The 25187-nt window shown below is 50.0% G+C and overlaps 1 protein-coding gene across 2 annotated transcripts in view; it reads right to left on the minus strand.

Annotated features, from left to right (window-relative positions):
* Window positions 1–38: 38 nt before the first annotated feature.
* PCSK7 (proprotein convertase subtilisin/kexin type 7) overlaps window positions 39–25187 on the minus strand; it is a 25984-nt gene continuing 835 nt past the window's right edge. For both annotated transcript variants that reach the window (XM_046685730.1, XM_046685731.1), the window contains exons 2-17: window positions 24201–24322; window positions 23235–23714; window positions 22348–22482; window positions 21576–21741; window positions 20347–20437; window positions 19358–19412; window positions 18635–18773; window positions 17770–17870; window positions 14758–14925; window positions 14195–14302; window positions 13164–13266; window positions 3767–3923; window positions 3136–3230; window positions 2269–2362; window positions 1939–2056; window positions 39–1659 (exon numbers count right to left, since the gene is read on the minus strand). In XM_046685730.1, the coding sequence (XP_046541686.1) occupies window positions 1297–1659; window positions 1939–2056; window positions 2269–2362; window positions 3136–3230; window positions 3767–3923; window positions 13164–13266; window positions 14195–14302; window positions 14758–14925; window positions 17770–17870; window positions 18635–18773; window positions 19358–19412; window positions 20347–20437; window positions 21576–21741; window positions 22348–22482; window positions 23235–23702 (2361 nt within the window). In that variant the 5' untranslated portion in view covers window positions 23703–23714; window positions 24201–24322 and the 3' untranslated portion in view covers window positions 39–1296. The remainder of the gene's footprint in view (window positions 1660–1938; window positions 2057–2268; window positions 2363–3135; window positions 3231–3766; window positions 3924–13163; window positions 13267–14194; window positions 14303–14757; window positions 14926–17769; window positions 17871–18634; window positions 18774–19357; window positions 19413–20346; window positions 20438–21575; window positions 21742–22347; window positions 22483–23234; window positions 23715–24200; window positions 24323–25187) is intronic.

The raw sequence follows: 25187 nt of genomic DNA on the forward strand, positions 1-25187 counted from the left end.
TCTGTTGTGGTTCCAGGAAATGTGAGCAGGGAAGAGGCGGGCAGCCCGGGTTAATGCACGTTCCTGGCCGCTGTCCTCTGAAGGATCCACACATCCCAGGATTCCAGGGGTCAGAGGCTTTCAGAGGACCAGGCAGTGGAGGAGGAGCATGAAGCTCAGGGGTCGAAGGGGAAGAGGAGCAACTTGGCACCTTGCCTTAGCTTTGGGGAGACAGATGAAAGGAGATGGGGAGCAGCAGCATTGTGTGGAAGGCTTTTATTGTGGAAAAGCTGTGCAGAAAAAAAGTCAACAAAATGTTGCTGTGAAAAGAGAAAACCAATTCTTAAGCATTAAAAAAAATTCAAATTGACAACTAGCTCAGAAGAGGGGAGGAGGCCAAGAGTGGGAGGAAGAGCCACAGCCTGTCGGGCAGACAGCTGGCCTCCGGTGGGTAAGGCCATTTCCCTGAGCACTTTGCAGAGGAAGACAGGGTGGTCGCAGGGTGGGAGTGGCCGTGGCTGACAGCTGCCACAGTCCTGCTGCGGACGCCACAGTGAGGCAGCACAGGCCTGGAGAGCCGTGCCCATGCCCAGCTTTGCCAGGAGCATTGTACCGATCCTGCAGGATGAAGGGTGGGGGTGATGGTGAAGGAGTCAGGGGTGTGTTCAAGGTTGGCTTCTGATCAGGGATAATGGAGGCAGCTGCTTTTAGGGCAAATGTGCTGGGCTGAGGGCTGATGCCACACCAGTACATCAGAGGCCCAAGGCTTAGGCAGGAAGGTGAGGGAGAGAGAAGACAAGTTTGCTGTTTTTGGGCCCTGGGTCCTTAGAAGGACAGGCATATCCAGGGACTTTTCCTGGCCTCTACCCCTAAGCCCTCTTCCCAAATGGCCCCAGTGATGTTTCTGTTGAGATGCTCTTCTGGCCATGGCAGGCACCTTCTCACCTATGCACAGGTGAGGGTCCCCACGACCCACACCGCCGGCTTGCCCAGGAGAAAGGAGGACGGAGGCCTGCCCAAAGGGGGAGGTGATCCCTCGTCCAAGACCTTCGCACCAAAATCTCCTGTTTGGTTGGAAGAAGATCCAGTGGCTGTGGCCACACTGTTCTGTGTCACCATTCTTTTGCCACTTGTACCTGAAGAAGGCCCTTGCCCTCCGCGAGCGTACTCAGAGGGGGCTCTTTAGGCCTCTGGGCTCCAGATGTAAGCATCAGGACTGCCTTTCCCAGAACTCCTGGGACTTTAGAGCAGCTTTCCAAGCTTCCCCAAATTTGGGAAGGAGGAGCCTGCCCCATGTTGAGTCTGTCAGGCCCTGGGTCAGCAAATCTGTTCCTCCTTCCCCTGCAACAGGTCGGGGCGAAGGTGCTGAGGAGGGCAGTCCAGGGCACTCCTGTGCTGGCACAGCCAGTCCCCCTGACCCAGCAAGTCTGGGGTAAGGAGACTAGAGGTGGCGGGAGGGCCCTCCTGCTCTGTCTCCACTCCGTCTGGATCCTTGCTGTTGCAAAGTGGCACCGATTCTAGTTCTGTCCCCTCTTCCCTGGCTTTTCGGCTTCCTTGGGGCTGGTGGCAGGGTCCACTCCTACAAATTGGGTGAGAGGCCACATTCCTCTGGCTCAAGTATATTTCCAGCATGTAGTAAATTGTCCAGAAGACGGTAAAACAGCCCACCAGCACCAGGGTCTGAGGAAAAGTCAAACACCTATGTTAGGGATGGTTTCCCAAAGCCTGCAGCCCTTTCAGCCCAGAACAAGGAGCTCAGAAAGTCTCTCTCCTTCTAGGGACGGCCCCTCCCACCCAAACCACTCCCCCAGCGCACACAGGAACACTGAGAGTTAGCCAGTAGACTGGGACCCAGGTCTTCCCGACCCCTTCTTCCCCAGGTCACCTCGAGTATCCCACTAAGGACTAAACCCCCCAGCACACTCCTGCCTGCCTGTAGTGTGAGTCTTGGTGCCGTACCTTGAGGGTGTTAGGGGTGATGGTGTAGCCATCTTCCTCAGGAATTTTCAGCCCAGGAGGGCAGGGCAGAGTGAAACCGTCATGCAGGTATTTCCCACTCATGGCACTTTCCAGTAGCCTGTGGAGAGGAAGAGAGAAGACGCCCTACTGAACTTGGTTCCTCTACCACCTGCCCTCACCCATCCTCCCACTTTGCAGCTGAAGAGAGGGACGCCCCTCAGAAGAAAGGGGAGGGGTGCACTGTGGCTTCCCAGGAAGGTGGAGCTCCCTAAGTGGAGCTTCCCCCACCCCATGAGTTGCCTTCCCTCTGACACACATAGCTATACTTACCTTTGTCTGTCCCTGATGTCTACTGGACTCCACACAGAGCCATATAGGGTCAGCTGCCATTGCCGGAGGATGCCAGTCTGGAACGTCTCATCTCCTAAAGCAGCAAGCCGTGCAGTCCGTGAGCCATGCTCCTCTGTCAGCCATGCACACAGCAGATGCCGTGCCCACCCCGTCACCCAGGGACCCGACCATGTGGTCTGCTGCAGTAGTTGTCTGTGTCCCCCTGACCCCAGGTGCTGAGGGTATGCCTCACGGGGTACCCTTAGGACGGAAACGGGGAGGTTGAAAGGTGGTATTCCGCAGCACAGAAGTTTTGCCTTTATCTCTTTCATATTTTAGGGTTCCATTTGGGGTTTTGCTTGAGGAAAAAAAAAATGTCCTCTCCTAAATTAAAGAAAGGTTTGAAAAGCACTGGTCTAGTGAATACCTAACTTGACTGGAAGTTGGGAGGGTTGGGTTCAATTTCCAGTCTCCTCACTGAAATACTGTGTGACCTTCAGCAAGTCACTTCAAACCTCCTCAATTTTTCAAAAAAAAAAAATGGTGAAAATTAGTCCTGCCCTTACCTGCCTACCAGGGCTGGCCGAAGGATGGTTATATGTGAAAGGACTTGAAATGTGGTTTCAACAAGGAATTTTTGTTGCTATCCTGAGGAAAAATGCATCAGTCACTTCTCCAAGGAATATGAGAGGTAGTATAAATGAACAATTTTAGATTTCAGTGCCCATTTCTTGGCATCTACCCTCATGGTCCAATGGCAACCCTATGTATTCCACATGGGACAATTTCTGTGGGGACTCTGAGAGGCAGAGGGCCCAGATGACAATCAGGAGAGGCAGGGCCCTGAGGAGGGGCAGGCAGGCTCACCTATATCCCTGATAACGAGTCTGTAAGTCCCTTTTGCTCTTTCCCCCCAGCATCGCACAGTGGAGAAGGTCCAATCCTCGAAGCCACCGGGATCCCTGAAAGAACAGAGGAGAAGACTTGGAAGGAGGGAACAGGGAGCTGACCGATTTGCCCGGAAACGTTGTTTTCTTGCTGTAGTGGCCACGAAAGTGTAGCCATTGGGGAGGGTGCCCCGAGGGGTCTGCACGTGCTGTCCCCTGCCCCTGGGAGCTCACAGGATTAGGGGTTGTGTCAGTGTGCTGCAGTGGAAAAAGCAAATGTGCAGAGAGTACAGGCCTGGAGCCGACAGGTCTAGGTTTATTGTTACTTTCTCAGGCACTTACTGGCTCTGTGACCTGTCTTCTCCTTTGTAAAAGGAAGTTACAAAGTCTCCTCTGCACGGTTCTTCCAAGGATCAGAGAAACTACACCTAAAGTATGGTGCTTAGCACATTGAAGCACCTGAACAGAGCACATAATGAGTAGCTTCCAGCTGCCGAGGTCAGCCAGCGCCACGGCAGTGCAGGACAGTGTCGGTGTCTACTTCTGTATCTTTTCCTTAAAAAGGCCCCTGTTGCAAAGAGAGCTCAGAAGGAATGGGCGGGTGTACGTACGAGTCCATGCTGCGGGGAGCGCCGACAAGGGACATCATGCCACTGGGGCAAAACAGTTTTAATTCCAAGCTGCCACGTCGTGGATGAGTGATGGAGACTGTCACTGCCACATGCTCCAGGGTCTTCAGTCCCGACATCTCCAGGTCCATCCTGCTGACTGTAGGAAGTCAGTCTGGGCAGCTGGGAAACCAGCCCCATAAACACTTACGCCCTCACTTCATGCCAACATACACAAAGGTACATACCACTGAAACCACACACAAATACCTATGGCAACCCTAACCAGGACCTAGTGCACACTGGGAAATACAATGCAGTTGCTGCTTTCAAGGAGTTCACAATCTAGTTAGAGTCTAGTTGGGAAGACAACACATACCTGAGACACAATATAAGATCCAAACAGGGCAACTTTACTCATTCATTCATCCAAAACATAATTTCCTGAGTATCTCCTACATTTCAGGCACTGTACTAGATGCTGGGAATATAAAGACTAGTGGACATGGTCTCTGCCTTCTGCCTGCAGGTGGGAAATGACATGGTATGAGGTATACATAACTGAGACTACAACAAAGATTGAGCACCCAGCAGTGAGACGCACTCTGAAGAAGAAAACAAACAGAGTGGTAGAGAGGGTTGGTAGAAGGTATTCTAGATGGGGAAACGGCATGTGCAAAGGCAGAGGTGGAAATGAACAAGTTTCATATTGAAGGCAATACAGAATTTTTTAAAAAACTACTGAAGTGAACAAACTTCAGGGAAATTATGCTGAATGAAAAAAGTCAACATCAAAAGAATACATAGTACAAGATTTCACTTAGTAATATTCATGAATAATGTAACTGTAGAGATGGAGAACAGATGAGTGGTTGCCAGGCATTAGGGGTAGGGCAGAGGGGATGAGTGTGGCCATAAAGGGGTGACACAAAGGAGTTTTGTGGGGAGGGTGTGGTTCCAGATCTTGATCTTGGTTGTGGTGGTGGTTATGCAAGGCTACACATGTGGTAAAACTGCAGTCACATAAACACACACACACACACACAAATATGAGTGCATGTCTGATGAAATCTGAATAAGCCTTATGGATTGTACCAATGTCATTTTCTTGGTTTTGATATTGTACTATAATTGTTTAAGACATTAACATTGGGAGAAGGACTTCTCATTGGCACAGGACTTCTCTGAACATTTCTTTGTAACCTCCTGTAAATCTACAATTATTTCAAAATAAAAAGTTAAAAAAAAAAAAACCAAACTACTGAAGACTCAATTGGGGAGTATTAAGAAATTAGGTTGCAATGAGAAACGATTCTCTCTAAATCACCTTTTCTTCTATTACTTCACTCTAACGACGCCTTCATTTTATAGATGAAGAAGCTCAGAGAGGTGCTGAACACAGAGGCAGGGACCCAGGATGGGAAGGGCTTTGAAATCTTTATTTTAAAGAAGCAACTGAGAGCTATTATAGATTACTGAGTGAGCATGGAGGGAGGATGAATTGGAATAGGAAGGAAGAAACAGGTGACAGGAGGCCAGCTAAAACGCTACTGCCTTGTTCTTGGGGTGAAGCAGTGTAAGTTGGGGTAACCATGACTGAAAAAGAAAGAGGAAAGGAGAGGCACAAACTTTCTGTGATGCCGCTTTCTGTCCTCCCGTGTCCGGGTGCCGACTGGCCTCGTGCTCAGTCTCCCTCTCCCTGCATCCACAGAAGAGCGCCACCCCCATGATCCACGACACCAGCTTTCACGAGGACCACCTCTCTGCCATCATAACCTCCATTTCATTATCTCCTCAACTCCAAAGACCTTTCTCCATCCCATGTCAGCACTCACTTCCATGACCAGACCTTGGGCCTCATCATTATCTGGGACTGCTTCACTTCTGAATGGTTTAGTAACTTTCCTTGTGGTTTTTATTATATAAGCAATACAAATTAATTGAAGACAAATTAGAAAAGTAGTTGAGCAAAAATGAAAACAAGAAAGCCCCTACAATTCCTGATAACATGCTGGTAAATATCCATCTAGACCTATCTCTGCGTATGTATGTGTGCCTGTGTGTATTTTCTTTAATTCCATCGTCAATCCTTCAACGCCAATGTCCCAGCTTCTCTAAAGCGGTCTCCTGTCCTTCCACTTTCCCCACTCCCTTCTTGACCCTTTCACTTTCTTGCTCCTTCAGAAGCCCACCAAGCTCCTCTTCCTCACAGGCTGAGACCCCACAGCTCGTCTCTCCAGCAGTCTGCTGTGTACATGCTCAAGCTCCCTAAGCTTTCCTTTCTTTCATGGTAACTAGCTGGCAAAAGTCCAACACCGGACCAGCACAATTATCCATCTTCTCAGCTGGATCTTCTTGCTTACATCTTTCCTACTACAAGTGAAACACAAAAATAAATAAACCCTTTCGCAACTCTTCACTTCCTTCCACCTACCACTGTTAAGAGCATGGGCCCTGGAGCCATCCAGCCTGGGTTTGAATTCCAGCTCTGCCATTCACTAGCTATGAGAATTGGATTAGTTTCCTTATCTGTAAAATGGGGAGAGTAATAGTACCTACTGCACAGAGTTCATAGGAGAATTAAATTACTTAATATATGTAAAATGCTTAGAACAGTACCTAGTAAATATTATTATATAAATATTAGATATTACTCCTTTTCTTTACCATTAAACTTCTTGAAAAAGATGTCAATACTCACTCTCTTTACTTCTTACCCTTCCATTCATCCTGAACATATTTTTTTTCCTATCAAAATAGTATAGTCCACATGGTTTTAAAAGTTAAGTTGGTTCTGGAGTGCTTATAATGTAAACAAGCTATTCCCTGCCCCGGGATACCTGGATCATCACCTTTGTGATCCACTCCCCAGAAGAAAATACTTTTTATTGCCTGTAGTTGTTTTCTTCTGGGATCTGCCTTCATGTTCCTAAATAACAAACCTGTATGACTATTTCATGGTTTATCAGTTTGAGACATGGTTACTGCCTTCCTATTTTGCAGATAAGGATTTAACGCCATGCCCGTGCCTTCTCCCTGCTTTGCCCTCCTCTCCATCTTCTCAAAAATAATCACATCACATTTTTCTACTAGATCAATATTTTTTTTTACCCTACAATGACCTTATAAATATTACAGGGAATTTTCCAAGCAGTGTACAATGATCATATTTCATTTTCTGAACAATTTGCTGTTTTAAATAATTGTCCTGTTTTTTGGTTTAACTTAAATTCATGTCTCTATCACTACTCCTTCTCAAACTGCACAAAAGAACCACATAGCCTCTCTAAATACTATTTTTTCAAACAAACAGGTCAGGGGCTCCCTCAATGCCATTTTCCCTGTGAAGACTCTCTCCGGAACCTTCTACCCCGTTGCTCTCTGCTGCACTGCTCTGGGTTGGCCCTTCCTTTACCTCTCACTTGGGCTTTCGCCTCCCCTCGCTCTCCCCTCCCCTCCTTCCTCCCTTCCCTTTCCTTCTCTTGGTTTCCCCTTCACTGTAGAGGAGTTTCAGACAAATGGAGCATGAAAAAGACTCGCATGTCTGAAATCATCCTTCCTCTACCTTCCTAGAGATCATCAGTTAGGCTGGGTTTTATGGACTGAAAATACTTTTCCTCAGAATTTGGAGCTTTTTCAAATGGCCAGTGATCACTATTATCACCAAAACCCAGATGGGAGCTCTAACCATGGGGGAAGGTTTTCAGCTGGTGGGCTTCCCTAAAGCTGATCAGCCAGGACTCGACTGTCCCATGGAGGACCCCGACATATCAGTATCTCTGCCTTTTGATGAGGGGTTACTCCATTTCTCCAGAGAGGACCTCCCAATCTCCTGGCTGCCAGTGCCTCCGGATCTGAGCAGCTGGCTTGGTAGGCAGGGTCTCCCTCTCTCAGAACACTCCCTGTCTCTCGCTTCCTGCTGTACCTGGGGTCCTTGGCTCTGGAGAACAAACTTCCCAAATGCTGCCCCGATAAGGAAGGGGCCATCAGCTGGCTGCTAAGGATGGGAGAAGGTACCCGGGAGTCTACCTTTTAATTGATCCTTATTTTTAGTCTCATACCTCATCTCTGTCTTCTGTAGTATATGGGGCCTCCGAGTCCTGAGCCCTGGGGATTCTGTGGCATGAACGGGCTTGTTTCTTAGGATCACCCCTGCAGGTATCTGGTATGCAATTTTCTTAGCCCTGCTCACTTTTCCATTCATTTTGCATCTTCCAAAAATGTGATGAAATCTCTCCCGTGCCGTAGTCTCCTCTCTCATTCTCTTTGTCCTTGTGCTTATACCATTTTTATTCTTTTATTCTTATTTGGGTGAGGTTTTGGGAGAAATGAAAGCAGAAATAAAAGCACATGTTCCATCTGCCATCTTTAACCAGAAAGCTTCTCCTTTCCCCATTAATTATTCAACCACCTGCAATCTAGCTTTTACCCATATATACATTGAAACAATGTATTCTTCTCAAGGTCACCAATGGCCTCTTTGATAAACCTTGTGACGCTCTTCAGTCCTTGTCTACTTGTCCTCTCTCACGGAAACTGTCCTAGAGTCTTGCAACTCCATCCTCCTGATTCTCTCCTACCTCTCAGGCCATCTCGTCTCAGTTTTCTTCAGAGGCTCCTTCCCTCTGTCCCCTCCTGAACTGTTAGGCTGAGTCCCAGGTCTTCTTCTATCCTCGGTCTACCCACCAATCCTGGTGATCTCATTCTTTCCCAGACCTTTTTCTTCCATTTTCATGCTGATGACTACTAAATCACTACCTCCAGTCTACACCTTCAAACTTATTTACTCAACTGCTTTCTGGCTACAAGCTTTAGAGGTGGCACGGAAGTCTCAAGCACAGCATAGTCAAAATTCTCTTCCTCCGTTCTCCACACACCGTGGCCCTTGCTCAAATCTGCTCTTCCTTCCTTCTCAATCTCTTCTGATGGTATCACCATCTAATCAGTTGCCCAAGCTAAAAACTTGGAAATCTTCTTACATATAAAAAATATATAATATTTTATTTATATAAATATATAATGTATATTTATAGGTGCACTTGTATATATAAATTTTTATTATAGAGAACTTCAGACATACAAAAGTAGAGAGAAGAGATGTTCTCAACACCTGACTTCAATAATAATCAATATATGGCCAATCTTGTTTCACTGATGATTCTCTCTTCTTCCCCTTCCCAGATTCCTTTGACGGAATCCCCAGGCATCATATCATCTCACCAGTAAAGATTTTAGTATGTATCTCTAAAGGATAAGGCCTTGGGACTGTCTTTGACTGCTCTCCTTCTCTCTTACTGCTAACATCAAATGGTGACAATTTATCTCGAAGGCTCCACACAGACTTTCAAGATAAAGTCCAATCTCCTTACCATGGCTCGTGCGGTTCTATCTGGCCCTGCCACCTGAAGTTTCAGGTTTTCCTCTGTCCCTCACACCCCATGCTCCAGCCACACCCCGTGACTTGCAGCTCCTTGAAGACACCCTCGACTCTATACATGTTGCTCCCGCTGCCCGGATGTCCCTTCCCTCACCTCTTCTCCTGGCTAGCTTATAAGCTGAAGCTCAGGTCAGCTACCACTTTCTTTGAGAACCTTCTTCTGTCTTCCCTGGTGGCAGGAGGTGCCTCTCCTCTGACACCTGTGTCATGTCTGTCACAGGGCTTATAACACCATGCTCTGCCTGCAGGCTGCACTGTCACCGCTGCCAGCCTGCAAGCTCTCTGAGGGCAGGAATCGTGTCTAATCTATGAATCCCTAGAACGTAATACAGCGCCTGGGCAGAGGCAGGTCTCACATATTTGTAGAACGAATGAATGAGTCAATCAAGAGACATTTCAGAGCAATAAATGAAAGACTAAATTGCAGGGGAAAGGATAGGGGCAGACCTGGAGAGAAGCAAGCCTACAGAGGGATTGAAAACTCCAGAGTTTCAAGTTTGGAAGCCTAGGGAACAGTAATGGCACTGCCAGAAATGGGAGAAACTTGGAAAGCAAGCTGGCTTTTGAGAGGTGAAAATGAAAGCTAAAAATTCTGTACATGTTAAATGTAATGTATTGGCAGAATATCTAGGAATAGAAAGGTGAAGGAACATATTCATGGCATAGTTGGAGGAGAGCATTAACACGGCAGAGAAGGGGCCTACAGAGAGTAAGTGACATGTTACAGAATATTATACAACAGATGGAATCCAAAAAGGGCCTTGTGAGGGCTGGTCTGTGTTTGGACGTGTACACAGTGGCATGCCACGTGCATTTCTTATTGGTGTGCAGGGACTTGGGTGGCCAACGATGTGAGAACACTTGAATATTTTACTAGAATTAAATGAGTTAATACCTTAAATGATTTAATACTTAGAACAGTGCTTGGCACATAAAAAAGCACTCAAGTTTAGTTGATGATCATCATCTTATTATTAATATTTGGCCCTTGGTAAGTTGGAGTCTTTTTCAACTCTCACCCTCTGGCCAGAAGGTCCCAGGGCTTTCTTTGCCCATAATCTTGTGGAAGCTATGAAGATCTCTACCCTTCTCACTGGTAAGGAATCAGAATAAGAGATTTCCATCCGGCAATCATTTGTGGTGGGGTGGTAGCTGCAGTTATAAACACAGCTGCGCTGTGGAGGAAGAAAATGTGGAGGGAGGATAAGGAACCACGGACTGAGTCTTAGAAGACACTCGTGGTTGGGAGTAGTGAGAAGAGCAAACAAAAGGAACAAGGACCTCATGCAGAGAAGCCAGATGCCGTAATGGAGCAAAGGTCACAGAAGCTAGAGGAGGAGAGGGGCTGCCACAAAGGCTCGTTCATCGGGTCAGAGCAACCAGAAAGTTGAGAAGGATGAACTTGGAACTAGCCCCTGGGTCTGGCCAGGAAAGGGCACTGTGAGTAATGAAGGAAGTCCTCAGTGGTAGAGACAGTGTGTGATAAAAGCGAGCAATTGCTTTAGTTAATTCATTTGAAAAGGTTACAGGTTGAAGGGTGGCAGGGACTTTGTTTCCTAATAGGTGAACAGAGGATGCTGGAAGGCAGACGGAAGAATCAGTGGAGATGGAAAGACTGGGTTGGAGAGGGAAGATGTGGAGAAGTGAAGGGACGGGATTCATTGCACAGACACAGAGTTGGCCAGTAAGGATGTAAAGATGAAAGGATAGGTGCGAGTGGTGTTCAGGAATCTTCTGTAAATACACACAGACACACTCTTGTGTTTTACACACTCCTCCAAACCCCACACTCCCTCCTCCCCTCTAGTAGAGATTTCAGAGTCAGAGTCACACCTAAAGGGACCGAGGGACCCCAATCCCTTCTGCCCCATATCTCTGACTGATGGGAGACATTAAAGCCTGCTCTAGAGCTGCATTGCCCAATATGGTAGCCACGAGCCATATGTGGCTGTGTAAACTTCATCATAATAAAATTGAAATTTAGTCTCAGTCATGCTAGCCACATGTTAAATGTTCAAAAGCCTCACAGGGCCAGTGGCCACTGAGTTGAGCAGCACAGATAGAGAACATTTCCATTATTGTGGAAAGTCCTATGGGACACCACGGCTCTGGGCTCCTGGTGGCATTTCACCTCCTCTTCTATTGCAGTGAGGGCAGCTCCCTCCACTTTACAAAAAGGTCACCTTCCAGCCCTCCGGCACTGAATCGCCCAGGTCTTGGTGAGAAAAGTCTACAGCCTGGCTACCGGGGCAGAGGTTTCTGGACTGTCCAGACTGAGTTGCCCGACTCTACATTAACTGGACTCACTTCCTCAACCTCCACGCATGCCCACAAGCTTGTCCCTCTGTCCTGTCTGCTCAGGGGCCGACGGAGTCACAACAGAGGGATGAGACCTTTGCTGACTGCAGAAATCAGCAGCAGTCCTGCTGGCCACCCCCAACTGCTGAGGGCTCCGCCAGCGAAACTCCCAGAGTCCTTACCTCCCTCTGCTTCCTCCTCTCTCCACCATCCCACTTCCCGCTCACCTCCATCCAGGACACTTCGTCCTCCCTTCTCATGCTTCCTAGTGACAAACAAGCAGTTGCCAGACACCTCTACACCTAGGAGGTTGGTCAGACATGCTGGGGCAACGTCCCCTAGTTAGTGGGAAGCAGAGGATGACAAAGCTGGAGAGGACTCCGACCTCTTCTAAGCCAACCCCACATTTGACAGAAGCGACTGTGGGTTACTCTATTACTGAAATGACAGAAAGCAGTCCTGATTGGGAGGGGTAAATTAAAAGGCACACTATCTCCAAGACACGCGCGTGTGAAGCCCGGGGGTTCCGAGCAAACTGCATTCCTGGGAATGTTCCTGCACTTCTCTGCCTTGGCTGATGCTTTATGCCCTTTCCAAGATAGCATTCCTTTTACGGAAAATGTCATGAACTGGGCCCATGGATTTCCTTCCATGTAGAGGGAAACTGGGCAAGTGCTGGACGTGGTTATGGAGAGAGACAGAGGAACTCTTCTTGGTGAAACCTCCACCCAAGGGAAGCCGGCCCTGCCCCTCCCATCTGAGCTCCCTTCTTTGGCCATCCTTCTCTTGTCACTGCTGTGGTCTGATCACCCCCTGGGAGGCCAGGAAAAGTGATGACGGAGTTCTAGTTTGGGCACAAAATATGACATGCTTCAATCTTCCCAAAAAATAGTGAATAACTGCTTGCCAAAATTCCTCAAGGGAAAAAAAAAATCCCACAGGAGCTGGAGGTAGGGAAAACCATCACGTGGGAACTCTGGGAAATCTACAGACAGATGATCCTCCAGAACAAGTATTCCAATCCAGCTTCCCTCTTCTCTGGGAAGGGGTTCAACCTCTGTGCTCCACACAAAACCACCTCTCTGACTCACAGACCTTCCCACAATCCCAGTGACCCTGGTGCGATGGAGCCGGGGGCAGAGGATGGACAGCTACAGTCCAGGGAGCCGTCCACATTCTCCTCTGTCCCACCCCCAATAGACCCCATCTGACTCTCTCTGTAATAGACAAGCCTGACAATCAAAAGAAGAAATCCCCAACTCCTATATTTCATCCAAAGCCCACTGGGTTGAAGAGAACTCTCTGGCAAGTTCTTAGCATGGAAGTCAAAGGAACGTCTTTCAACTCTCACCCAGTCTCGCCAGGTCCCAGTCCCACTCCTCCCACCAGCCTTTCTAATCTTGGCTGCTCAGCAGCTCCTTTCCTCTACTAGTAACTCAGGAGAAAAGTCTGGTTTAAGCAGCCAGGGGACCAGCCAACTCAGAAGCAGCAACATGTCCTAAAATGGTCAAAGAAAGCTCCACAGGTTTGGCCGGAGCTCAGCTCCTAAAGGAAGGGGGCAGAATCGGCAGGGAGGCAGGGAGGACGGAGGATGAGTTTAACTTCCCCAACACCCCGCCCCAAACCTCAGGCCCAACATTAACCCCCTTTCTGCTGACTACTTACCATTCCACAAGACCTCCAGGGAACGGGGAGACAGCGGAATTGCCTTGTTCTCCTTTAACACGGGGCTGACGTAGGAAGCTAAGTAAGGGACAGATGTCCAGATCTATTAAAGGAAGGGGGGATGGCAGTGAACACACAGGACCGATCCCCCACATACCCCTCCCCCACCCTGTCAACTCGATCAGGGCCCGCTCTCTTTATTTTCTTCTCCTCACCACCTTCCTCCTGCCCTGAGGCTCCTGCTGACACCCTGCAACACTGCCTGTGGCGCCCAATCAAGGAGCCCAAGGAAACGGCTGTGTCCAGCGTGGGAGATGAGAACCAGAGCACCCTGAGAGTCCCGAGCTATACTCAGGTCCCATTTACTCTCTACCAACACAGAAGTCCCCCTCCTTCTTGGGGGAGATATCCCCAGACCCCCAGCGGATGCCTGAAACCATGGATAGTCCCAAACCCTGTATATACTATGTTTTTTCCTAAATATACATACCTAAGATAAAGTTTAATTTATAAATTAGTTACAGTAAGAGATTAACAACTTACAATAAAATAGGACAATATAACCATATACTGTAATAGAAGTTATGTGAATGTGGTCTCTCCTTCTCTCAAAATATCTTGTTGTTCTGGACTCACCCTTCTTCTTGTGATGACGTGAGATGATAAAACGCCTACGTGATGAGATGTGGTGAGGTGAATGACGTGGTATTGTGACGTGGCGTTAGGCTACTACTGACCTTCTGACGATACGTCGGAAGGAGGATCATCTGCTTTGGAACTGTGCTTGACCGCGGGTAACTGAAACCGCGGGAAGGGAAACCGCGGATAAGCGGGGACTACGGTAGTTTGGAAACTTCAATTCTAGTGTTGAGCCTGTGTCTTCATTTGTAAATAAGTGTCAGCTGGGATGAGTGTAAATGAAATGAGCGAACATTTATTAAGCACCTACAATGTGCCAGGCAATGCTGAGGCATTTAGCCACCCCCAGGTCACCACACACAGGGCTCCCCACCCTGCCAACACCTGCTCACCTTGGCGGCATTAACGAGTCTCCAGGCATTGAGCAGGCCGAACCCATGCTGGTGGCTGTGGCTGAAGCCCGCCTCGTTGGTGACCCACTCTGCACGGCGATCCTCGTACTGAGAGGACAGAGGTCCTGGTTACTTGGATTCCCAAAGTAATCTCAACACCTACCTCTGGTTTCCTGCCTGCCCTGCTGGCTGATCCAGTCCAGACTCTCCCACTGAGGCTACTAGAAACGGACTCCCCAAGGAAAGCTGGGACAAAAGGTCAAAGCTCCATGATGTTACCACCCCAGTGGCCTGCTTCTAGAGGGAGCCAGGAGTCACAGGCTCCAGAGTAGGGGAGCCCAGCCAGAGCTCTCCTTTGCAGGTAAAATGGCATCAGCTGAAGAGGTACAAATGAGTTTAGGGGGTCTCCACACGTGTTCTATACACATGGAACTCTGAAAGGGATTTGGCACCTAACGTTTGGGCCACCTAGAATTTGAAGCCTCTTGATATCAGCAAGTCCTTGGAACTAGAACTCTGGAGTCAGCTGGGCCAGGCCATTTGTCCACCTGCTAGGACCTCACCTGGGTGGCTGTGAAGACAATGATGTGCTGGACATCACGCCACGTGAGGCAAGGCCGCACCTGCAGCATCAGGGCTATCATGCCAGCTGCCAGAGGGGCTGCTGCTGAGGTCCCGGTGTGGCCCTCAGTGCAGCCTGTGCCCTTCTGAAGGTCCCAGTCGGTGGTCACCTGGGCAGTGGAGTGGAGGGGAAGGGGCCAGGTTAGAGACTGAGTTCAAAGGTGCTGTGGAGGGAGGGGAGTGGGCTGGTCCTCAGAACAAGCCTCTCAGGTGGGCCCTCCCTCTGAAAGGAGAGCTGAATCTCTGACCAGAGGGAGGCCCACCAACGGGTCAGGGAAAAGGAGATCCTTCATCCTTCTAGGCCTCACAAGAGAATCTCTGGCAAATTAAGAAAAGGAGAATAAAAATGAAAGAATTACTTAGGAGGGTCTGGTTGTGGGGGGGAAGGAGATGGAGAAACGGGAGAGGCCTTACGGGCAGAGGACAGTTCCCTGATTCCTGCTCCTCTAATAACCCATTCCCAAATTCTCCACCCCAACCCTCCAACCCCCACAACCATGCTAGACAGAGGAAGTGGTCAGGGGAGCTCCTGGGCCCCAGCTGGAGCTGGGACAACAGTGACAGCAACATTCAAGGAGATCCAACTCGGCAGCTCAGCGATAGGGGCTGGAGTGACATCAGTGCGAACAAGGGGGCGTGTTCCCAGGGAGAGGAACTGCCCCTTGCCCACCCATTGGCTCAGTATGGGATTTGTGTCTACACTGCCTGCCCACCCTGGCCTATGGTGATCAACAGGACAAGCTGCCTCATTGCTGAGCCTGGTGTCCCAGTGTGGTTTCCATGGGTGCCCCCACCTACCTGTGGTTCTGAGGTGGGAGGTGAAGGTAGGGGTGGGGGAAGAGGGGAATCACTTCGGGGGAGAGATGGCATCTGTGGGCAAAAAGTTCTTTTCATGCTCTCATCAACCCTGGAGCCACAAAGGGCTTAGCTGAGGAGGGCCCTGCATAAACCTGCTCCATTCTGTGGCACTTTGGATCTAGCACACGGTGCTAGCGTTAATTCTTTTCTTCCAAATTTCTCTTCTGGGTCAGATAGCAGGGTGGTAACTTCTGCCAAGAGCTGCCCTTTCTCCATTGTACTCACTGCTTCCCTCCCAGCTGTTATAGCAGCTGCCAAGAGATGTAGTTTTCACTCAGACACCATGCACTCCCACAAGAAAAGGGGAAAAAAACTCTCCAAGTTGTAGTCTCAATGAGAGCGGGAAGCCTGGTCCATGCCAGGGTGCAGATTGATTTTTTCCTGTTAAGGAAACAGCCGCGCAGTGACTGATGTGTAGCTGTGAGGCCTGTGAACTTGCCTGTGGTGGGAGGAGCCCCAGGCAGCAAATGGTGGGCAGCACACAGCTCCACACTCTGCCCCCAGCGAGACAGCTCCACCGAGCTTGTCATTGATCAGAAACTGGCAACAGGTTTCCAAGGCCAGGACATCTCAAAGACGGAAAGTTGGCTAAACAGACTCTCTTTTCATATCTGGACCAACTACAGTTGAGATGGAAGGTGGGGTGGGGGTAAGGAGTGGGGCTGAGTTAGGAGGAGGAAAGCCAGGCACCGCATAGCCAGAGTAACACTTAAGCTCGGGCGCCTTCCTGGTCCCGGCAGGGGCTGGCTGAGCTCGTTCTGGACTTCTGCCAGGGCTTGAAGAGCACGGTCCGTTCCTGCTCTTCCTCCTAACCGAGCCTGGCTTGGGGTGGGCGCCCTCTGCACCCAGACCCCTGCCTGCTGAGCGGAGCCCCTCTTGCCCTTTCACCTTAGGCCACTCCCTTTTCTCTTCTCCCTGGGGTTGGGGAGAGGGCTGGGGTCACCTGGCACAGAGCCTTGGAACATTGTGTTGACCAGAAGTCATCTATTGGCAAAACAAAAGTTCAGTTTTGGAAAATGAATTTGACCCAGCAGGAAGACAAAGCAGCCTAATTCTCAATGGCCCCAGAGAGACCTAGACCTCTCAACCGGGCCACTGGGGAAATCCGACACGATCAGCTCCAGCCCAGCTCTTCCCTGGAGACCCCGTCCCCATATCGCTCCTTTATGGGCAGCAGGGGCAGGCAGGCAGCTCCAGGAGGGCAGGCCAGAGACCTGGCTCCAACCTGCTGGGAGGCAGCTAAGCCAGCCGGGCGCAGGCACCAGACCCTGAATTCTTGAAAAGTTTCCCACAGCTTGAGAAGGTCCACTCCCCGCTCCAATCTCTTGTTTGCTATGGCTCCCGTTCTAGCTCCAAGGAAAGAGCTGTGTCTTAGGCTGACAGAGACATTCCCCTGACTCCTTTCCCCTCCCATCCCACAAAGACAACCACTAGCTTTACCCCTGACGAGGAACACGACCAGAACTCACAGTATTTACAGAAGAGCTGAATAGCAGTGGAATGATGATGATGATGATGATTTTTTTTTTAAGCCCACAGAAATTAGCCAAAGCCCAAATCTTACCAAAGGAAGACATTTCAAAGAAGTTTTCAATCAATGTGATGCTTAATAGTTCTTAAAATTTTAAAGATAAAAGCCATTCATATAGGGGGCCAGCCTGATGGCATAGTGGTTAAGCTCGGCGCACACCACGCATGTCAGCAGCCCAGGTTCGCGGGTTTGGATCCTGGGCACAGGCCTACACTGCTCATCAGCCATGTTGTGGCAGCAACCCACATGCAAGGTGAAGAAGATGGGCACAGATGTTAGCTCAGGGCCACTCTTCCTCAAGTAAAAAGAGGAAGATTGGCAACAGGTGTTAGCTTAGGGCCAATCTTCCTTGCAAAAAAACCCAAACCCATTCACACAGATTTATTTAGAGTCCTCAGCTCGATTCTTCCAACAATGGCATACCCTTAGAGACACAGATCTGCTCAGGAAGAGGCAACTGAGGGACAGGATAGGGAGGCAGGGAACAAAGAGAAAGATGGTTGTGCCGCCTGACAGAAGTCTTGTGGGACAGGGGCAGGTAGTAGAGGGCCCAGGAGGCACTCACAATGCTCCGAAGCATCTTGTCCCCACCACTGAAGGTGACCGCCAGCATAGAGGCACACTCCTCTGCATAGAAAGGCATGTGTCCCTCCTCGTCCACAGCACCTGGGCAGAGTAGGGGAAATGGGAGCTGGGATAAGGGCCTGATAACATTAAAGTCATCTTTGGTTATTATCTGGGAGGCCCAGTGCCTCAGAGTGCCCACATGCCTCCCCTGAATGGGCAACCTCAGATGGCAGAGGTATTGTGAGGGCCCCATTAGAGGTGCCCTAATGCCATTCTCTCAATAGGCTCCAGGGTAAACCTTGGGGCATTCCACCTCCACCCCTACTCATCCCTTCACAGGTTCATTTTCCTCAACATTTAGTAATTATCTACTGGAGTTACACACTGTGTGAGACATTGGGGCCATATGGAAACGGCCAGTCCTGATCTCAAGGAGCCGATAATCAGGGAGGAAGTCGGGTTAGTAAATAAACACAACTGGGATGGCAAATGGCATGGTAGGGAGCACAGGAAAAGGGCATTTAATTTAGGCTAGTGGGGTGTCAAGGAGGCTTCAAGCAGGAGGCAAGTGGCCCCTGGGAAGACAGGCCGGAGCAGAGTCCCAACCAGTTGTGGTGGGGGTAGAGGAGGGGTGGGTATCTCCAGATGATGGGTTGAAAGTGTTCCCAGGGTCTGGAGACTTCTAAGGAAGTCCTGAGATCCTCTGAGAGCAGGACTAGTCCCTTCTAACTATCTGAGCCTGAGGAGAAGATCGTGCTCACATTTAGATAGACAAATGGAAGCCAGGGTACACTAAGATACACCATTCCCTCACCACACCACTGAGTCACACACACACACACACGTGCACCCCAAGGCGCTACCTATGGTGACTGTGTAGATGGAGTTGGCATAGCCATCGTAGTTGCAGTTGTCATTGTGCTGGCCCCCATTGCCACTGGCCACCACAAAGATGCTCCCGAAGCCCCGGCGGCCAGCCATCACCCCATGTTGCAAGGCAGCCTGAGGAGCAAAAACGTCAGGGATCAGTTAAGGGGCTCATAGAAAGACCTCTGCCTTCCATACCAGTCACCCTCTCCTCCCTTTCCAGAAAGAAGAAGAAAAAAAGCCCAAAGGCACTGGGCATGGGAGAAACTTAAAGATGGGCTCAAGAAGAGGAGGAAGCTGTTAGTTGCGTAACTGTTTGATGGATGTACTCTGCTTATCAGAGAGGGTGGGGCCAGAAATCGGGAGCTGAGCACAAAATCAAAGGGAAACAATCTCAAAGCACTGTTCATTTCTCTCTAAGAACTCGTGTGCCCCACACTCCCCACCTCCAGGTTAGGAGCAGTCTTCTGAAAGGAGGTGGTAGGTTAGATGGCATAGTTCTGCCACTCAATAATGCTGGTCCCCTAGATGGGGAACTGGGTGGTTGGGACCACATGTGGAGGCTTACTTTTCCCTCTAAGCACTCTTGTATCTTTTGAATTTTTATACTAAGTGTATGTAACTCTCCAGATGCGGTGGGAGAGGGAGCGACTTGTAGCAGTTCTCCAGGAACTGATTGGTGCCTTAGGTCTCCTAACGTCTTCGTGCAGTTCAGTTACCTTTCCAAGCTGATGGGGGCCATCCACCGTCTTTCCATCATCATCTGGTCCCCAGCTGTTGAGAAATACCCAGAGGGAAGAGGCAGAGCCAGGCTGTGGCTGCCCCCCAAGGCCTCTCAGTGCCAGCTGGCCACCCCTCTGCCTGGGCTCTTACTCTCCTCCCAAGGGGTCCAGTTCAGGACTCCCATGATTAAAGGACGTAGGGTTCAAGGGTCTGGCCCTCACTCCAAAGTGGAAAACAGAAGTATGTGCTGAGGTTCTTTCCCTTGGAAGCTTTTCCAGTTTAGGACTACTTTAGCTTGCCCCTAAAAATCTTTCCTCAGGTCCTAGAGAGCAGGAGACAGTACACAGTGGTAGAGAGGGACAGGGGACAACCCCTCTCCTGATCTAGGGACCTAATACTAGGCTTGATGGCAGAGCACCCACGAAGGAAGTATGTAATCTGTGTAAGTTCTTGGGTCTGAGGAGTTCTCTATTCTTTCTCTAAGAGGAAATGCACATTGTGGATGATGTCATGGGTCTAAGGGAGGTGCTGGTTAGGGGGAAGAACGAGTGCCATCAATGTCGTGGGGACAGCCCAACCTCAGTTCCTCCTTATCCACCCCAACCTTAACCATGACCTGAAGCTACAGGTGCATTTTTGTGTGCAGGGCAGTGGGAATCGGTGCTGGGCATTCAGCTCAGCTGAGGTTGGGGAGGAACGCCCACCTTCTCCCAGACGCCTTATAAGTTTACTAAACAAACAAACGGGGCAGGCTGGAGCACTCCTCACGTGGCAACCTGATTACTGGGGTGACCTGGGGCTTAAGAGAGAAGCCAGTGACTGGGGACCTGGAGGAATGAGGGCAGTGGACTTATAGGTGGAAGCCAGTGAGCAGACCCGTGCTGGGACCTGCCCAGGTCAGCCCATTTTGCTGTTCTTTTGTTGGGGATTCACCCCAGGTGCCCGCGCCTCCTGACCTCTCACCTTGTTCCTGGGTCTGCCTCACCTGCAGCTGTAGATGTCATTGATCTGATAGTGCTTGTTGAACGCCACGGCCTCCATGCTGTCTGTGAGGGGTCCATCCAGTACCCGGATACCTAGGCAGTGAAGGCCACACAGCTCCTCAATAATACTGGTCCCCTAGATGGGGAACTGGGTGGTTGGGACCACATGTGGAGACTTACTTTTCCCTCTAAGCACTCTTGTATCTTTTGAATTTTTATACTAAGTGTATGTAACTCTCCAGAAATATTTTTTAATGTAATGCTAAATCTTAGACTTTAAGGCATAGGCTAGAATGCAAGTAGCCAAGGTTCCCTTCTTGTCTGCATCCTTTATCATGTAAAACAGTGGGGCAATGCCTGACACATAGAAGGTGTTCAATAAATGGTACTCATTACCATTATTACTCCCATGGACGCCTAATTTCACCCTCTAAAATGGGGTAAGTCACACCCTGGTGACCATGTCTGGACAAATGGAGCTTTCAGAAGGGCCTTGGGCCCTGGGGATTTCTGGCTCCCTCTGTAGCCTCATTGACAGAGAGGCCTGCTGACCTCTGCTGGAGTGTGAGAGGAATACAGCCAACCCATTCAGTCTGTAGGTTCCAAGCACATGAGGACTCACGGGGAGAACCTCCCCATTCATTCCCTTCACCTTCTGCCTTAATGGACAAAGACTGAGAGGAAAAGGAGCCACAGAACCACACCTAGCGGGGGCCAGGGCTGCTCAGCTCTCTTGAAAGGATGGAGAACAGACAGTGACCATTGGAAGGGCTGGGAGCTGGAGAGCCGGGAGATGGGACAGGAGCCTCCACAGACATATGAGGTCAAGGAAGAAGGGCAGATGAGAAGGCATTTGGTAAATTATGAACATACAAATATAACATAAATGAGTAAAAGGAGTTATCTTTACAAGGAGTTGGGTCACTGATGGAGCATAACCATGGTAAAAGGGAAGAGGAGACTGAGCAGGTGGGGCTTGAGGCCTCCATCCCATATCAGGCGCATTTCCTCTTTTATCTTTTTATATGGTGGGGTTTGCTGCTAAAAACATGTTTGAAACACCATTGCACTGAAAAAAATCAAGGAACTTTGTCCTACAGATGCTGATTATAAGCCTACCCTTTGCTGTGTGCTGTGTGTTGAAGGTGGGTTCAGAATTCGGGGGGAAAGGAGGGTAGAGAATGAAGACTGTCATCACAGGAGAAGCCGACCGCGTGAGACTAGAGGGTACCTGCTATGCGGCTCCCGTATGCCACTCCCACCGCACAGAAGCTGTTGTTGGGCACGGCGGCGATCTCTCCTGCACATCGCGTGCCGTGGTGGTTGCCATTCTCCACATCCGGGTGGGGCATGGGGTCAGGGTCATTAGAGTTGAGGTCATAGCTGCCCTCAGGGCTCTGAAACATTGAGGAGGGGGTGACGTGGTCACTCACCGGTTATAAGGGGTTCAGGTCTTGGAGCTCAGGGAGAGAGAGCGACTGGGAGTTTGGGGCTCCGAGCCAGGACAACAGGCCCATCTCTCTCTGCAAACCACACAGGATACAAGATATGAAGACAGGACACATTGGAGCAAAACTGAGAAGTGCCACAGCTCTCAGCAAACTTCTCTCTCATCCATTATATAGAAACGTGCCCAGGAGACTGCTCCATGCCTGGGAAACCTGGGACAAAGAGATTTAGAGGCACCAAAGGCCAGGCTACAGAGAGAGGAAGGTGCTCAGAACTTGGATGGAGAGGGAAGTTGCCTTCAGGGGCCACTCCTTCCTCCCTGGGGCAGGGAGCTGCGATAGGAACCAGGAAGTATCACTGGATCCTCTCCTTGCTGAGGCTGGAGCCACTCCCCATGTCTTAATTGCCAGTCTGGAATGCCGGCTGGGGAAAAGAAGATGAATACCATCCCACCTCCAGGCCCTTCTGTTTGGCATAGTGACCTCTAAGAAAAAGGACAAGCCTGAGGGAATATCAAGAAGGAGGTAGGGAGGGGTTGTTCCAGGGCCACTCACATAGTTGGGTGCAATGTCCTGGATGGTGTGCTCCACGCCGTCATCCACTACCACCACGGTCACGCCTTGCCCAGTTACATTGCGCTCCCATACACCTGTCACGTTGATGTCTCTGCCGGGGCTCCGCCGGTTATTCTGTAGGAGAGACAGGGTCAGGAACTGTTCTCGAAGCCTTGAGAATCCAGTGACACACCACAGCCCATAGAGACAGAAGTTGTAGCTAGCAGCCCCTTTTCAGTCTTGGCTGCCATCGAAGAGCCAGATAGAGGGTGTGGACCAGTAGGTCTAGGTGGGGACAGAGCCAAGGAGGAGCAAGTGAGAGCTTTGCCACAACTTAGGTCCCCAGGAAAGCTTGGCATCATTCACAGGCAATAAAGGTGAAATGGTGGCTAGGGTTAAGGGTCAGATAATACAATCATTATGCTACATAATACATATTATATTAACATTATATAATATAAAGTTAGTAGCTAACACTTATAAAGTGTTTACCATGTGTCGGGCACACATATATTAATTCACTTATTCTAACCATAACTCTACGAGATAGGTACTATTACAATCTCCATTTTACAGAGGGGAAAACTGAGACACAGAAAGGTTAAGCAGTTTGCCCAAAGGCACATGCTGGTAAGTGGTGGAGCTGGAACTTGAGCCAGGCAGCCTGGCCCCAGCACCCACACCCCAGCTGCCGTAGTCACTGGCCCTCTGGAAGTGAGCACAGGGAAGGTGGAGCCCGAAGACCAAACGTGCCACTGAAGCCCACAGAAACGTCTCCTTAGCAAAGGACAGGGGCAGTTGAAGAGTAACACAGGTGAAAGCCCACAAAGGAACTGGATACCTAGAATTTATCCACCTGAAGCTGAACACTGCAGGGCTGGACTCACCAAGTGCCATTGCTGTGGGTACTTGGGGTCATTGAAGTGGACGCTGCGCTTGGCTCGCTTTAGCAGCCTCTGTTCTGAGTGCCAGAGCACAGCTTCATGCCTGGTGAACACAGCCTCCGCCTGCTGCCGGACTGCCTCCACCTGCTGGTCCTGCCAGTGCCCAGCTGGCTGGACGAAGAGGTAGTGCCCCTGGAGCTCCCCGATGCGTCCAGCATTCACCAGCCCTGCTGCTTGGGCCAAGGCATCTGCCTGCTGCTCCAGAGACTCTTCCTTCCCCTTGCCTCCCAGGCTGTCCAGATGCACGGCCCAACTTATCCCCCCTGGGCCCTGGGCCCCAGGCCCACCTGCCCCTGCCAGGCCCATGACCCAGGGAACCAGTAAGAAGAGCCCGGCTAACTCAAGCCAGAGGCAGGTGGGCAGGCCCAGGGGGGCATCCAAGTGTGGCACTTTCTGCCTCCCCTTCGGCATCAGAGCAGCAGGCTGCAGACAAAGAGAAAGGACACCAGAGATAAAAGTGCTGATAACTGCAGGAATCTGAGAGGGAGACCGAGCCATCAACGTATTATACCTGGAAACCTCCAATCTGCTCCTTTGAAATTATTCAACATTTGATCCTCTCTTTTTATTCACATTTATCCCTGACCAACAGGGATAAGCCCCCAGGTCAGGTGTGGACCAGTACTAACCCCAGTGGATACCTCCATGGCACGACGGGCCAATCCCCATCTCCCCAGATGATCAAGCAGAATGGCAAGCTGCTAACAGGCCCCATGCTGCTCTTTCCCACTGTTGCCATGAGAAGGGCTCAAAAGTCGTATCACTCCCGCACGTTACTGGCAGAATCATGACTATTCTTTAGAAGAGATCCTCCTCCCTTATTTAGAGGGAACATAAACCTTTCCCCAGCTGCCTTCTCAGTCCAGTTGTCCTCAGGGCTAACTCCCCCCAGTGGGGCCCCATTCTCACCTGGACTGTGTGTGAGGTCGAGCTCCTGGTCTGGCTAACCACCTCACGCTCATTTTGTGCCAATTGAGAAAAGGCATCACTTTCGCTGCGAGGAGTGTTCACTCTGAGCACAGACTGCAGACCTGTGGGCCCCAAGAAAAGAAGAAATGGTGTCCTCTCAAACCCAGTGGAGCAAGCAGAACTAGGCCAGGAACTCCAGGACCTGAGACCAAAGAAACTGGCTAAGGACCAAAGATCATTTCCAGGGATCTCTCATAGGTCACAGACTGGAACAGAACTGGTAGGGTAAGGCCAAATCAGTACAAAAACCCAGAAACACTACTTCTTGTCCGAACCATCACGCCACCCTCTTTCCTTTTTTCCCTAGAGGCCTAGAAGAGGGCTCGAACCATTACCAAAAGCGTCTCTTGAAAAGTAGGTAGTACTGTTTTCTAGAAGTCCAGGCGGCAGCTAACTTCCTGATTCCTGTACCTCTGCAGGACGCTAGGGGAAGTAAGAGGAGGCAGGAGGTGGGGGAGACAGGGAAAACCCGAGAACGCAAACAAAACCGAACAGGTGTAAAGGGCAAGTGAGCAACCGAGAGAGAAGAAATGAGTGGAACCCAGCACTCAAGGGCTTTCCTTAGTCACTAGCTCGGGTGGTTGGCTTGGAAGTGCGGGCTCAGGCTCCAAACCCAGCACTGCCATACCTGGTTTGCTAGAAGGGCCAAATTAGAACTGGTGGGCAACCATGGGGACAGGGACAGGTGACTGGGTGGCAGAATATGTGTGTATTTATCGGTGGCTGGCCTCCTTCAGAAGCATCTGCTCTCTACTGATGTCACCCTGAGGCAGGGCTTAGTACCCACACACAAACCCACATGAATCCGACTCAAAACATTAGAGGAAAATGGGTATTTTACCAAAGTCTCTTTGGAAAGAGAGAAAGGGAATTTACGCCACTTAAAACTTCCCTCCAAAAGTCTGCATTCCACATCTTCTCTCTTTT

This window comes from Equus quagga, chromosome 14 (genome assembly GCF_021613505.1).
Source record: "Equus quagga isolate Etosha38 chromosome 14, UCLA_HA_Equagga_1.0, whole genome shotgun sequence".
NCBI lineage: Eukaryota > Metazoa > Chordata > Mammalia > Perissodactyla > Equidae > Equus > Equus quagga.